We start from the raw sequence: 15,805 nt of genomic DNA on the forward strand, positions 1-15,805 counted from the left end.
ACCTGGTGGTACATACTAAGAACCCATTGTGAATTAGTGGGAGCACACTAGTAGATACAATCAAAACACCTAGGACTAATGAAGAATGGCCGCATGTGCCTGCATGCCTAGCAGAAGAGGGAATTAAAAAAAAGTGCCATTGCCCTCATTCTTCCTGGTTTCTTAGGTACGGGACAAGGACAAGTCCTGAAGTCCACTGAAGAAGTCCACTGAAGTCCATGGTCCTAGAGTTAAGTTCCCCTTCCCAACTCATTGACATATTTAAATCCTTTAGCTGATCAAGCCATTAACAAGAAGCCCAACTAGGGGCAGCCATTCAAATTTACAGGTGGGAGGGCAGGAAATCCCATTTAGCACCAGGGGGCTCTTTGGAGTTCTTACATCCCTTTTGGAGGCTGCTCAATGGTACATTTTAAAGACCATATTTACCTCCAACCCCAGAGATGCTTCTTCAGAATTGTTCTTGGAGAGGTGCCCCCTGGGCACATGTTGCCACAGAAGACATGCAGCAGGTATACTCTGGGCTTTTAGTCACCTTTTGCAAAGGTGATGTTTGCAATGCTAGTTCAGGCTAGGTTGATGGCAGTTAATTCTCATGAGTATCACTGCTAACGTTTGTCTCAAGGAGAAGATTTCTGCACAAATTGGCTCACGGTTCACCTTTGAACTCTGAATTAGAAGACAGAAAAAAACTACGGCTTTCAAATACATTTAATGAATAAAATGTATACCCAGAATTCACATAAAAATAACTTTACAGTTAAAAAGTCATACAGCTGACAAAAAGCAGTAACATGGTTGCAATCAAAAACCATGACCCTTACAAAAACACAAAACCAGGATTTTCTTGTAGCCTGACAGTCACACAAAGGTTTTTACTATGTTTTCATAGCATGAGCAAGAAGTACCATTTTCTCTTACACAGTGGTGTAAGCTTTCAGTTAATACAAGGTTTAGACTATACAGCAAACTTTACATTTTAGAACTGGAGGTCTGTTCAACTCCTGCCACGGCAGGAAGAACCCAAAAGGCACAAGGGCTTCTGTGTGAAATCTCAAATCCTAATTTAAAGGTACTCCTGGGTGTAAAAAACACAATTGTTTCCAAAAGGTTGTCCTCCAAGGTTAATGCTTTTTGTTGTACAGCTTGATGCTGTTGTGCTGAGTTTATCCTCTATAGTAGTGGGTGCCTCTTGAAAAATAAATAAAGAGTTGAGAAGCACAACACTGTATTTGGGACAGTAACAATTAAGCTGTATTTAAGAGAGGGAAGGCGCTCCACTACTGTAGCATGGCTACTGCTGGTAAATGTCTTTCTTTTCAATGGTTATAACTTTGTACCCACTCTTTTCCTAAATAACTAGACTTTGTTAATACAGTACAAAATCTGTTAAAAATCATGAGCCAAGTTCTATATGAGTACAGCATTAGGTCTTGAATTGGATTTACTCTAAGTCTCAACCTATTTTTCACCTCCACCTGCCAGCCACAGTGGATAACTAGTAAGATAGAAAGGGATAATTTTAATATTCTTTCTCTTTGAGGGAAGGTAAAGATCAGCCACAGCCTATAAATTTTGAACTATATTAAGAACCAGTCACTTGTTGAATTTTTAAACAAGTCTTCTGCAGACACACACAAAATGTAAATTTCTTTATGATAGGAAGAGAAGTGTTTTTGAGTCAGAGCAGTTCAAGATGATGGATCTTTTTTACATTCGTGGAGATAGCAGCTATCAGCTTCGAAGCAGTCTGAGCTGGCAGCAGGAGCCAGAGGTAAGAAAGCTCAGCGTGGCCAGCTCACGTGGTTCTGACTACGGCAGCCTGCAGTAAAGGGCTCGTCAGTCACACCACGCCATCCTGAGCAAACCCATACAACCAAAATTCATACCACCACACTGTGTCCTAAATGGAGCTAAAGGCAAATTCTAAACATCCCAGAAGTAAACTTCATACTGAGCACAAGAGCAGCTTTGGCTTAGCTGTGTATAGCAATACTCTGCAAAGCACATTAAAAGACAGAAGTAGCCTCACGGAATTCTGTATCTGCTATTGCAAAGACTACATAAATAATAATAATAAAAAGCAACCACCCCCAAAACCAGAGGACAGGTAGGTCCAGAAAGATAAAATGCAGAACCTGGCGATGAAGGGTTCAGAGGCTGTTTTAAACACAGTTGTATCAAGGCTAGGAACTCAACTCGAGAATTAAGGTGGGGGCTTTGCCCCTAACTGGTAAGCCTTGCACAGCCATGACAGGGCTCCCTGAGCTACCGAGTGCAGGTGCCATCTGGGCAACAGCAGCAGGCGGGGTGAGTTAAGGACAGGTTCGTGCAGATTTTCAGCAGTAGCCGTCCATGAACAGAGGGACGAGGAAAATGCTCGCAAATTAAAAGCTGACACCAGACACTGTCATGACAAGCTCATCTAACCGCTGATGAAAGTCCTCTAGGAGGTCACCCCTGAGGCGGAGAGATGATACTTACCGTCCCCTATAGCTGAGGGATCCCGTACCCAGGGCTGTGCAAGAGGAGAAGAAAGTTGACAAAAAAGATGCTGGCAAAGCTGAAGTAGCGAAGAAAGAATTTCTAGCGCTCAGCCTTGGCTGCAGAGTTTAATTTTAACTGTGTTAAAAATAGAAGCATATGATAGGAGCCTTAACTAAAAATTTACAGCTAGAATATTCACACTGCACTTTCACTGCAGCCCCTCTCCACTCTGTGGCATGGCGTCAGCACGCTGCAATGTTCTCGTTTCTGTTCTGAGCACCCCTCTACCTACACACTCTCACAATCACTGACCTCAGCAGCACCTTCTCAGTAATTTATGGCCCTGTGTGTATGCTTGACATGTAGAGTGGCTTTTCTTCTCTTAAGCAAGTTAGGTTTTCCCTCAACTCTCTCTTCTGAAACTGCTCAGGGTAGAAGGCAGAACAGCACGCTGGTCTTTTTGCCCTCATTGCCTGCATCTTCCTTGTAATGCTGTTTACAAATACCCCGAAGTTTGTTATATTATGCTTCACACAACAGGCACATAAAACCAAGCTGCCGCAGACAGGAGGTCAAGATTTATCCCTCTGGACACTCAGGAGGTTGCCTGCACTGGGCTGGCTGGTTGGTGCAAATCTCTTCCCTGCTCCCCTGCAAGATGTGGCAAACTTTCATATAAAACACAGAGAAAGAGCAAATGATATTGCTACACAGTGTGAGGAAGGCAATAAAATCCCAAGTCCTAAGTTGTCAAGGCCTGTGATTTGCTGTGCGTTTTTCTGCCCATCGTGATGGTAAATTTAAACTCCAGGCAGAAGAGTCTCTGGGCCGAGCCAGACCCGTAATTAGGGGTCACTGCAGCAGGAACACAGCGCCGCCAGGAATGCTCCTCCTTTTCTGACTGTGCTCCAACACACAATGTCTGGCTGTACAGCCTAAATTTAACCGCACTACCCCAGAGCTTCAGTGGGCAGCAGGAGTGCCCGGCTGCTGCCACAAGACGAGAGGGATGCGAGTTCAGTTCAGGGGGCAATGCAGCTGTGTGCGGTCCTACTGAGTGCTGGGCCAGCCCTCGCAGGCACTTAGTCCCAGCCCCCAGATCTCCTGTGGGGCCTTCAGGCGTTACACGGTTGTTTGGACGTACAGGTGGAGAGGGGCCCTCACCTCCTGTCCTTCCAACAGTTTCACCCCAGGGAGTGCTCCCTCCACTCACAGCCATTACGCGTAAGCCCAAAGCAAGAGCTCTCCTGACACTGCCGCACCAACCACAGCTTCACTTACCTCAAGCAGCTACACCCACAAAGCTGGCATAGCCACCAGCAAGTTGCATTTTGCCTCCTCATTCCTGAAGCCTTTAGTTTCAGACTGGTCTTAGAGGCGCTCAGACCCCGCTGTTACCACGCTGGAGTTTTAAGACCGACGCCTGGACACGGGGAAGCACCTGGAGCAGCACGAGGCCTCGGCTCAAGGTGCAGCAGGGAGTGCCAGGAGCCAGCACCGCTCCCTGCCCTCAGAGGACGGGCAGGATGGCATTTTGTCCGGGCCCTGGCCAAGCTGCCGCAGCAGCGCTCAGCCAAACACAGTTTAGCTGTCCTGGATTTGACTCGTTATTTTTTTGGTCCGAATTCAAGCTAGTTACTTTTGAAGCAGACTGCAATAAAATACAGCTGCTATGGAATTGGCTTCGTCGGAACTGGAAGGTTGCAGGTATTCAGGCCACAATACCTAATTGTATGCAGGCATTCTGCCGAAGCGCCAGAGAAAGTTATTTGGTTGAGAACTGCAGCCTTTGCACAAAAGTTCCATCAGGGCTTTAAGCCCAGAGACTTCAGTCTTAATTTAATCCAGCTGCCACACAAGAACCATTATAATCAATGAACAAAAAGAAGATTTGCACAGTCAGCAACAAAACGCCACTCTAAGTACCTACACATTTAAGAATACAAGTAATGCTCCTATTCATAAATAAGAGGCTTCCAACTGGGCATGTAACAAATGAAGCACGTTGATGCAGGGCCACAAATTGTTCAGAAAAGCTGGGGGCCCCTGAAAAATTAAGTACATTTACTCAGAGTCGGGCTTTCACAGCTAACAAAGTCACCGAAGTAGCGCTGCGTTCCCTGGCTGCCTTCGGCCTGACAGCTGGCCCTGCTGTCCTATTATCTGAATACCTCGTTATGCAAATCTGACACCACACTAACAAGGGGCAATTTTTACCCTCCTTCACACGGTTCTGGTCCAAAACATGACTGGGCAGCACTACCCAACTGGACAGTTACCATAGGATACTGTCAGATCCATTTTTTCAAGTTTACCATGAGCTTTTTCCTTCTGGTCCCTGTTAAGTGAAGACAACACAAATGTAAATTTTTGTTGCGTTTCACACAGATGCAAGTGCCCCCTGCTAATCTGCGCTGTTTTACCTTGGGTTTGCTCGTTAGCCTGCGCAGCCTGGGTGTCAGGTACCCTGTTTCTGCTGGGAATGTTCAAAACATGCAAGAAGAACATACTGTAATTAGCTAAATCAGATCTAGACACAGCAGCAACGTTACTGTACTGTGCCAGAGGCATCGGAGTCAAAAGAAAAGAAAAGAAAGAAGAAAACGCCAGTATTCTCTCATAACTGCAGGTGCAGTTTAAATGTTACAAACTTAATAGGAGCTGTCATAAAAACTGCAGGCATGACATAGCAATTTCAGTAAATACAGCACAGTAAATTGCTTATTAAATCAAGCTGCCCTCAAACAGGAGCTGTGGCTACAAATTTAAGTGATACAATGACATAACTTCACCGCGCCAAATCACACAGCTCCCATCCTTTTCCTCTCAACCCTGAGATTTTAGAGCTTCCTAGAGGAGCTGAAAAACCTTCCTGAAGCATGAAGCCTTCTGCGAGGCATAAGCACAGCACACAAAAGGGGAGCGAATGCCTGTACGCTGTGCTAGATGGTCTGCTTCTCTTGGTAAATAGGACTTAACCTCTTGAACCTAAATGCTTGGACTCGGCAGGATGCAGTAAGTTTGTTTGCAAATGTTTTTCTCAGAAGGAGCGTGCAGACCACTCAGGCATCGTGCCTGGGCCAAAGAGCAATTAGAGTTGTGCTGGTGGCAGAAGCACCGCTCAGCCTTACTGCCTGCCAGTTCTGTTCCCATTCAAAAGCGAGGCTCCTGCCCATGTCTCCAGTCCACCCCCAATCACTGGGGTTTTCTTCCAATCCAGGAAATTTATCAGCCTTGGTAAAAACAGCAGGCAAGTGCAGGAAGCCCCACCGTTACCTGCACAAACACGGCAGTGCATCTTTCACACCTGGAACTGCAACGCCAATCAACACCTCAGTCTCCTTTAAAATCCCAGATTTTCCTTTACGGCACATAGGGGAAAACCAAATTTAAGCAGGGCCAACAACACAGCACACGAATTGCAACTGATGTGCGTGCGTGCGTGTGCGTGTGTGTGCGTGTGTGTGTGTGTGTTCAGAGATCAGTACATACGAAGGGTGATACTGTCTAGAATGAAAGCTGCTGAGTGCATCAGCCCAACAGGAAACACGTGTGTGTGCTGAGCCTAAACTACAGGGCATCCAAAACGGGTCAAAGGTAAAGGACAATGACTGCAGCTGTTTTAAGACACAAAGTGCTCACCTTATAGGCAGGTTGCAAGAAAACAGCAGGTTCAAAGAGCAGGAAAGATTCCTTGCTAGAGCGGAACAGCTTAAAACCACTCTGAAAGGCTGCATCATTGAAAATGTGGCACTCACAGTTTGAAACGTATAAGAGGAGACTGGAAATTAGCTTTGGTATCACTGAGCCACCACCTGCAGGTTTTGGAATAGATCTGCCAACCCCAGGGCACTTCATTCGTGACCGATGCTGAGACAACGTGCAGAAGGGGACTACTCCAGCAACACACACGTGAGCGTGGGGAGATCCGGATCGTGGAACGCCTCCCTCCTGGAAAGAGCAACATAACACTGTGTCCTCCAGTGCGGTACCGGCTGGACTGCAGAGACCAGAGGCATAATTTATTAATTTTTTTTTGTTGTTTTGAAAAAAAAGATGTCTCGTTGGTGAGAGACGGGATAATACATTATCTAACTGGAGGGAAGGAGCTTATTAAACAAGCATTTAGCTGAAGAACTTACGCACAAAAAGGTGATTCATCTCTAAGGATCAACATTTTCAAGATAAATCACAGGTTCTGCATTTTGAAGACAGGAAGATGTAATTCCTGCCAATATTTTTTCACTGGGTGCTGACATTATGTTTCTGTCACAGCTGAGTCATAGCTGCAAGCCCCACTTAGCTCAGGAACCAAGAAATACAACGTTACACATACAGTGGTCATTTTTATGGTCCTGAGCCAGGGTCACTGCACTCATCCAGCTCTCCCTTTTGGGGAGCTGACAGGCAGGTTTCCCTCTTACAAGGGGACACTGTGTACAAACAGTTGTGACCTTTCAGCAAGAAGTCCTCCACATCACTCCAAAGGCTGTCTTTATCCTCCTGCAGCTGACTTTATCCTCTTCCAGGGGGGAAAATCCACCCCTCTCTCAAATTCACAGGTGCTTTTTTGAGCAGTCCAAATTTTAAAATCCCCATGTAGCTTAATAGCCCTGCTGAGATTAACACTGCCGTGACTTTGCAGGTTTGTTGAAAACACCAGTTAAAATAACAATCTCAAAAGAAATCGCTCCTACCCAGTGAACAAAGATTGTTGTTTCAGAATAAAAACAAGGGAAGGGAGGGTTCACAGAGTAAGCTCACTGCCTTGAACATCTGTCTGCAGAATTGATTTTCCTTTTCTTTTTTTTTTTAAGGAATCCTCCTTTAAAAAACAATTGGATTACTTTTGCAGTCTAGCACATGATTCTGAACCACTAGAAGTGAGCTGATCACGTTTATTCAGGTCTTCTTCTTTTGCTCACAAAGTTCCTACCAGAAGAGGCGAGGAGCACAGCACGTCCTGCCCTACACCCACAATGCTGAAACACTCCACACAATGCCACAGAACTCCTTCAAGCCCGGCCTGCATGAAAGACAGCGTGAGTACAGCGTGAAAGACAGCACTTTGGGTAATAGCAGGAGCGGAGGAAGAGCCCACCATTTCCCAGGATGACATAAAGTATCTTAATTAGCTCATCTCTCATTCACAACAGCAATGCAGGGGAAAAAAAAGAAAGAGAAGGGAAGAGCTCTCCCAAGCCTGGATAACTGAGATTTAAGAAAACAAAAAAAAAAAAAAAGAACACAGCTTTGACTTCAGCTTCCACAGAAGCTTGTGAAGTGAAACAGGGCCACGTGGAGGTCAGAAGGTGATTTACAGGATGGCAATGCAATGGTGCTTAAAAAAAAAAAAAATAGACAAGTTAGAAGTGAAAGCAAACCAGAGAATCAGCCAGGAAGCAACATGGCCCCCAGCCACGGTCGAAGTGAAGACTGTACAGCAAACAAGCAAAGACAGACCCAGAGAAATTCTTGAGGTGATTTTGTTAGAGGTACACTTTGGGATTTTTTTCATTAGAATTGCCTCCAGCAGTCTGACAATGAATGCTTCTCACAGTTGTAGATGAAAGGTACAATTTTTTCACAAGCATCTAAAGGATTTAGGAGCTTAAATTGCACTGCAAGGTCCACAAGAATTGATCTGTAATTAATTACACTCTTCTGGGGTGGTTTTGTTTTTAACCAAGTGTTCTTACTACCATAAGCTTTCCCCAAGCAATCGCTGAGAAGATGTGTATGGAAATTGGGGTGTGATTGACTGAAGTATCCCAGTCTTACGGAATTACAGTGAGCGGAACCAACACACACAAGTGTTATTTCCGATTTCTGGTTCTTCAGGTTTTCTGGGGAGGCTGTTAAGTTTCTTTCCTGGAAAAAGGGGGTTTAAGACTTTCTTGAGCCAAACACCCCTTTATGTAGCCAGCTAGAGCAGAGTGGAAGCACAATTATGCTACTGAGATAAGATGGAATGCAGTGGTGATGCACCAATTCATCATGCTTGGGTTCTTCTAATGAAGCCCATTACTCACGGAAGAGAATTTTCTCGAGCAGTTAGTCACCAGCAGACAGCTTTCCCTGTTACCGCTTCCTTTTCTGCAGCTGGTGAATAGCCTGGTCCTCCCCTCGCTATCCCGAAAGTGCAATATTAGGAAAAGTCAACACCTAAATTAAAAGTAAACAAACAGTATTCAACTTTCCCTTAACCAAAAAAATGAACAATAAAACAGAACAGCTTTCAGGAACAAGCCAACCTTTTTCATTAAAAAAAGGACAAAACCAGCCTGCTGTCCTTTTAATACTACTGAAAGATATTGAATACCTTTCCTTAGCTTATTAAAATAAGCATAAAAACAAGCTACAAATTAATCACCACTTGCATAGACACATTTTGTTTTGTACTTTGTGCAAATCTTACTAAATAAGGCATGCTTGAGAGTTTAGGTAGCAATGCAGCAGTTATCAAAGAATGCTGAGAAACTGCAAGGAAAATTCCAGGCAGTCTGCAATCCACATCCACTTACACAGTTCATTTGACTTCAAAGACCAACAGCTGATAGCTGCAGATCTGTCTGCAACATAAGGCAACACGGTATGTGTAGGGTCCGGCACCTGCTTTCGGCTAGTCACGGGTTTCACACACATAAGATCACTTGAATTCACAAACCTGAGCCACCAGTCAAAGAGGGCTTTTCGGAGGTGGACTGGTAAGAACCCCGTCTCAGGGAGAAGGAGAGGAAGGGGGGAGGAGGGCAGAGACATGGAGAAGCACAGCCCCTCACAGAAAGGGAACTTGTGCAGATTTTGCCCCAAACTTTGTCCATGGAGCAACGTTTTTCCAGACAAACCATTGTCAGACAGGCTTTTGAAAAGAATATTTCTGGAGCAGAACAAGCTAAAACATTTGCCACTGAGCCAACCTACGAGTGCCTATTGCAGAAATTCAACAGGAGTCAGTGACACTGAAGAAGTGCAGCTGCATAAAGAGGAACTCGGAAGCTGCATTAAGAGCAGTATCAGGGATCTCTAAAATAAGTTATGTAGCACAGAGGGAAATTATGAGACCCAATCTAAGGTAATGTGGAATGACATTTTGCCTCTCTCTTCCCCCTCCAAATCAAGTATTTTCAGGAAATATTGAAGTACAACCTTCTTTTGTAAGCAGCTTTGCATTATAAAAAAAAAATCTGTTTGAACTCCAAAAGCATTTTAAAACCATGTTTAAAAACCCTCCTAATAATAATCCTCAAAATCCCCCAGTATTTTGTAACATAAAACGGAGTGTTCCTGCGCAAGAGCTGCCAGCTCCTTCAGGAACTCTGGGAAGAGGGCAGCTGCCAGGACAGCATTCCTCACGTGCGCAGGAAGGCCGGGATGAGCCAGGCCCCTTTTTCCTTTATGTCCCAGGAAAGGCTGGAGTACAGCCGGGGAAGCTTCGGAGAGGTTCCTTCCTTTCCCTGTGCTGCTGCCATGCTGGACGTTACCTAAAGCCAGGAAGAGGGTGGGGAGGGAAAGAAAAGAAAGAAAAAAAAAAAAGGACTTAGTATGTTAAGCACACGGTATTTGTACAGCGACCAAAGGCAGTTTGCAAGGATTGCGTTCAGAGCTGGAGTTTACAGTACCCGGACTGCAGAGGCAGATACTTCGCTAATCCAAAGTTTTTAAGTTCTACATGGCCTGCTTCTACTGCATTTTTTATTAGCCGTCTTTCCCCAGGTTATATATTATTCAGCTGCAGCTCTGATGAGAGAAATATGTGGGCAGAAGAGTCATCAAGGGAAAGAGTAATATGGATTTACTTTATGAAATAGATAATATCTACCATTAGACCCAGCATGGTTTCCTCAGTTTAAAATACTATACTCTGGCCCTCCCCCAGATCAAAATATCATTCGGCTCCACTTGGCTCTCTCCTCCCCCCATGAATCACTGTGTAAGTGGGCTTGAAGCCAAGCTATCAAAATTGCCACAGGAGTCTGAAGCAAGCTGGAAACTAAGGGAAAAAAACTTTTGAAATTTTGATTTTCCTACAGCTGTAGCTCTTGCCAACTATACTTACTTATACTCCCTGTAAAGCAGCTAAATGTTTAAAAAAAAAAAAAAAAAAAAAAAAAGGAAGAAAAAAAGAACAAGTGAAAGCCACCATGTGATCTGCAGGGCATTAGAGCTATATGATCTCTGATGCCAGAGTTCAGGGGATCGGGGCTCAAACATCAGGACGCATGGAATTACAGAGACAGCAGCACTTAAATTTCAATCAAGTGCTCCTTGTTTCATCCTGAAGCAGAACTCCACTTTAATTAAATGCTATTCAGCGAAGCTAAAAAGGTGACAAAATTTAACACTGATGGAAATAAATACCTTACAAAGAAAAATGAACTTGCAGAACTCCGTGCCACAAGATGTCACTGAGGCCAGGATCTCAGCCAGCTAGCATCCTGCCTGACTTACAAGTGGATGTTCCCATTAGTTGGATAAGCAAATAATTGAACACACACACAAAACCTAGAGCCAACCAAGGAAACAAACAAAAACCCACCCTGTCATATTAACTCACGTACCGCAGACAAGCCCAACTCCACAAGACTGCATTAAGGAGAGGTTTCCCTTGAAGCACATGCAGTTTATACTAAAACAATTCAGTCCCAGGTTACATGAACCCTTTTCTGAAACATCTGCAAGCAGCTAATGGGGGTACCCCAGGTGAACGCCTCCCTCGATGTGGCAGAGCAATTCCTCTGTTCAACAGCTCTGCGCTCGGGTTTCTTTCCCGTAGCTCTCCTCTGGCATTGTGGAATCACTGTGAGCTTTCAACTACTCAAAAGAAATTTTAATCTTAATCATCTAACAGAGTTGTACTTTTCTCGAGTTTCAAAAAACCCTTCCAACTCCAGACTTATCAATCATTCATATTGTTATTCTACAAATTTCTGTCTACTAGAGACACAGTACAGGAATTTCAGCTCTGTGGAAAATTCTGACTGTGGGAGGAAAAACAACTTAAATTATGAATTACAATCAAAAGATGAAGTTTTGAGCTTCCCTTGAAGATTTTCTTTTAGATTCTCTTACAATCTCAAAATGTTTCATAATTAATATCAAGTATTTTAAATAGTTTAGCCAATATAACCAGAATGTTACTGTGCTTTGAAAGCTTTTTTTTCTTAAACTCTTCCCTTCATAAAGCATCAAAATTGACACAGTTCAACAAAAAACGTCTTGATTTAAACTTTTTATATATTTATATTAAAAAAAAAGGAAGGCAGAGTAAGCTGGTCAAGGGATCAGAGATTTGACTTTTTTCTTCAACCAAGACTGTCCACTTCTTTCTGCAGTCAGAATGCAAACTGAATCACGAAATTGAGAAAATGAGCGCTCTGGAGATAGCGTTAGTAATGCACTGGAGAAAGGGCAGCATTTCATATGGGATCTACATCACAGAACTCTACATATCTAACCCTAACCCCAACTACTGTGTGAGCAAACCATCTAGTACTCTGCAAGCAGAAAATAACAAATCGGCCCTTCCTGCTCAAATGCTTTTGGAGGCTGTCACTCTCAAAAGAAGGGAAATGCTTTGGAATATTTCATGTTTACATTTGCTTTCCCCGTTAAATCTGGCTCATGTTTTTCAGATGCAAATTCTGTAGGTGGCCTGTTGTGCTCCGGCCTTTAGAGAAAATCTGGGGGGGTTATTCATCACTTCTGTTTGGGGAAGAAACCCCCAGAGCACAGCTGATGCTTTATTAGCTTGAATGTCACCTGTGAGCACCACACAAGAATCCTGTACGAGTTCCTCATTCTTTTTCATTTTCCATTAGCGTAGCAGCTCCTGCCTTGCCCTTGCACTTTTAATCAATACAATGACCTGCTGCGTGTCGAAGGACTGGTGAGCCAACTTGCCCCAGGAATTACAGTTTGATTGCTTGCATCACCAGCCTTCTTGGGAACCAAATCTGCCGTTATCCAGACATTTATTTACTCTCCATCCATTTGTCAAGAGGTGCCTTCTTTACAGGGGTTGCCACAAGACAGAAGAAAATGTACCAACAGAGTGACTAAGCAGCCTTGTTTTGAGATCTTAAATAATGACCCGCATGAGTCAGCCTGGCATATTCTGAAGCCCACAGAAGAAAACTGACGTAAAATACATGTAGGAAGTACAAATAAATGCCCCAAATTACTCTGGTATTTAACTGAGATACAACTAACCAGCACTGAAAACCCTTAAGTGCAAGGCTTGTGGGTTTTCTCAGACAGATGAATTTCTGTTGGGAATGCATTATACAGAAGTTCCTACTGCTAGCACCTGAAAAAAAGGACATTTAATGTTGCCTCCTAATCTTGTCTCCCACGTGCCAGCCACAACATCACCTAATTGTACGGCTTCCTAATCCATGGTACCAGAACGCAGAGCCTAAGCCCCCCCCGATATTTGCAACACACGGCTCATTTACAGCACGTGCCTTCTACAGGCTCATTCTTCGAGAGGCAGCCTTGGCGAGATCGTAATTTTGCAAAATAGATGTGCTGCAAACCACACAAACACACACCACGCTGACTAGCAGCTAGGTAAATTATTCTTCAGAGCCTTGAAAAATGAAAACACAATTAAGAAGGCATGTAAGTCCTGCCTTGCACACCTCTGGAAATCCAAGGAAATCCAAGGAAAACAACATCTTTACAGAGGTCTAGGCAAGGCAGGATGATCATTACTGATTCCAAATGATGCATAAGAACATCTGTATATGCAGCCTCTTGAACCCAGGTGAACATCTCTTGAACATCTGGTCACAGCTCTCACTAACTTCTACGCATTCTCATCACATGGGAATTATTTTCTTTGGTGGTGGTGGTAGGTTTTTTTGTTTATTTGTTTTAAGGAAAACCTGCACCCCAACTCTGCCTGCTCAGCAACAAGCTGAGAAGCCACATGCTACCAGGGCAGGGCCCCTAACCCAGCTGCTTCTGGAAATTTCTTAATTAGAACATAAGAGTCTTCATTTTGTTAATTTTTATTAGCTTCCCTCACTGCAGCATAAGTACTGTTAACTGCTAAGACAGGTGTAGCACACACTGTCCTTGACTAGCAGCAGATGTTGCAAAGTCCCCTGGAAAGCTGGGGTAATACCTGCTTAACTCCCCGCTGCTCTTGAAGTGTCCTGACTTATATCCCCCCATTTATTTTTATGTTTTATGTTTTCATTCAAGAAAGCACATTTGAAGTTTTCTGGCTCATCTCTATCTCGCTCAGTTGAAGCCCAAGCTATGATATGAAGCCTTATTCAATTGTTACCAAAACCAATTTATTCTGGATTTCTGTCCTCCCTACATTTATCAAAAAAAGACCCAATGACTAGCAGAAGGTCAGGCTAAAAATAAAATGAAATCATGCACATATGCCACCTCACCTCATGCCTTGAAAGCAAGTTTGTTTACGGCCAAACTGACAGCAAGCCAAGCAAGAGCTGATTTTGTTACTCCTTTAAACAGACGTTTTCTGTAGCAACGACATAATAAAAGCTTCTAAAGAGCACGGAATATCCAAACAGATCCCTATACTGTGGCCTACTGAGGATCATCAGTTTCAAGTCAGAATGGTGCATCTGGTTAATGATATTTATAACGCACCACACCTACTTTTAATCGTGCTGTAGCAAATGGGAGAGGTGGCTGGTGAGTCATTGCACCCAGCACTCCTCCGGGTGCGGTTAACATTTACCTTTGGTTAGCAGCTCCTCGGCTGTATCAGACATGTCCACACGAAAAAGCAAGTACTGCTGGGCCTCCAGGAGAAGACCTGGGAAGTCTTTTTCAATGGAAGCAAAATGTTCAATTTTATTTTTCACAGATGCCAGCACCTGCCAAAAGAAGAGCAACAATCACTTTTTACTCCCTTGCTCCCTATGCAACCACAGCTTGAATGCTCAGGCTTTCTCTAGATGCATTAAAGAAGAGTTGCAACAAAAGTTATGGCCATGAAGAGTTTCCAGTTCTTTGCACAAAAGATCACTAAAACATTGAAATGGGATGCAAGGCTCTCGGGTGGGAGAAGAGCAGGTGGAACTGAAAAGAGCTGAAGTAAAGTTTAACAAGACACCAAGAACACCGTTCCTATAGGCATGACTGGTGGTCAAATACCTGATAAAGTGAGCGCACGCTAGGCTGAAACACCATGTTGGTGTTGAGCAGGAAGGAGCGAAGAAGAGGCTGTGGATAACTCGCCAGCTGAGTAATAATCCCAATAAGCAGCAAATTGACATGCAAGGAATTCTCCAGCATGTTCTCCAGCTTCGACAACACCACGCTGATAAACGGTCCTGAAAGAAAAGGAGAAGGAACCAATGCCTTTGTTTTCATAGAAGAAAAATCCTAAGATCCAGGAAATAAGCATGGAAAAGGAACTTTGATCATTATAACCAACCAAATCAGACCTCCTACATGCTAATTAAAGACAGCGAGGAGGAAAAAAAAAAAAAAAAAAAAAAAAACAACAACAACAAACATAACTGAACAGACAAAATAGAGTTAACAAAGATGTTAAAAGCTTTCATGAGCAGGAGCAGTTGAGTAGCTAGCCACTTGCATTAACAGCATATTTAACATACACAACCGTTCTACTTTACATATGCCAATAAGGATTTAGCCTCATGTGTTATGGTCTGTCATTCCATGCCTTTTGAAGTTAATCAGGATGGTACCACTGAACAATCTGTCCTTTTCACTGGCATTGTGCCTTATTTCCACAGAAGGACTCGGCAAAGTAAATTACAGCCAGATAGTCTTATCAAAAATCTGTGCTCTTGTAAAGAAAATACAAAAATGCTACTCTAAACATAAAATCAAAACCTGCAATAGCTCACATCACAAGAAAATGCATTTTCAGCACTGCGAACAGTCACACAAAGCAGGGAAGATATTAAGATAGATTTATAAGCAAAATTATTTGTAAAAGTAGTCTTTATCATATAAATGTCAGCAATAAATAATAGCTTTAGCTTGTGCATTCATGCTGGAGGATAACCACTGATATACAGAGGCATTTACCGCCAGGGTACCAAGCCCTGTAGTGCTCAAGCTTAACAAAGCTGTCCGAAGGTGAGCGTGCCTTTCACCAGATCACAGGGGCTGCTGGGTGGCACTGCCGGGGGGTGCTGGAGGGGTGCCCTGATCACAAGCAAAGCGCTGGGAACAGCCCTCGGCCCGCAGCCAGCCCCGCCACACGACTGCGTGTGCAGCCCCTCGGGGAAACCAGGGGCACCCCTGGCTGACAGGGTGACAGCACGATAAACGCTGAACAGCCACCCGAGGCCCCAGC

At 43.8% G+C, this 15,805-nt stretch overlaps 1 protein-coding gene across 1 annotated transcript in view; it reads right to left on the reverse strand.

Annotated features, from left to right (window-relative positions):
• Window positions 1-25: 25 nt before the first annotated feature.
• FHIP1A (FHF complex subunit HOOK interacting protein 1A) overlaps window positions 26-15,805 on the reverse strand; it is a 77,264-nt gene continuing 61,484 nt past the window's right edge. Inside the window, exons 10-12 of the mRNA XM_084286406.1 lie at window positions 14,629-14,807; window positions 14,210-14,348; window positions 26-9,971 (exon numbers count right to left, since the gene is read on the reverse strand). Of these exons, the coding sequence (XP_084142532.1) occupies window positions 9,721-9,971; window positions 14,210-14,348; window positions 14,629-14,807 (569 nt within the window). The 3' untranslated portion in view covers window positions 26-9,720. The remainder of the gene's footprint in view (window positions 9,972-14,209; window positions 14,349-14,628; window positions 14,808-15,805) is intronic.

Source organism: Netta rufina (assembly GCF_964035555.1).
Source record: "Netta rufina genome assembly, chromosome: 4".
NCBI lineage: Eukaryota > Metazoa > Chordata > Aves > Anseriformes > Anatidae > Netta > Netta rufina.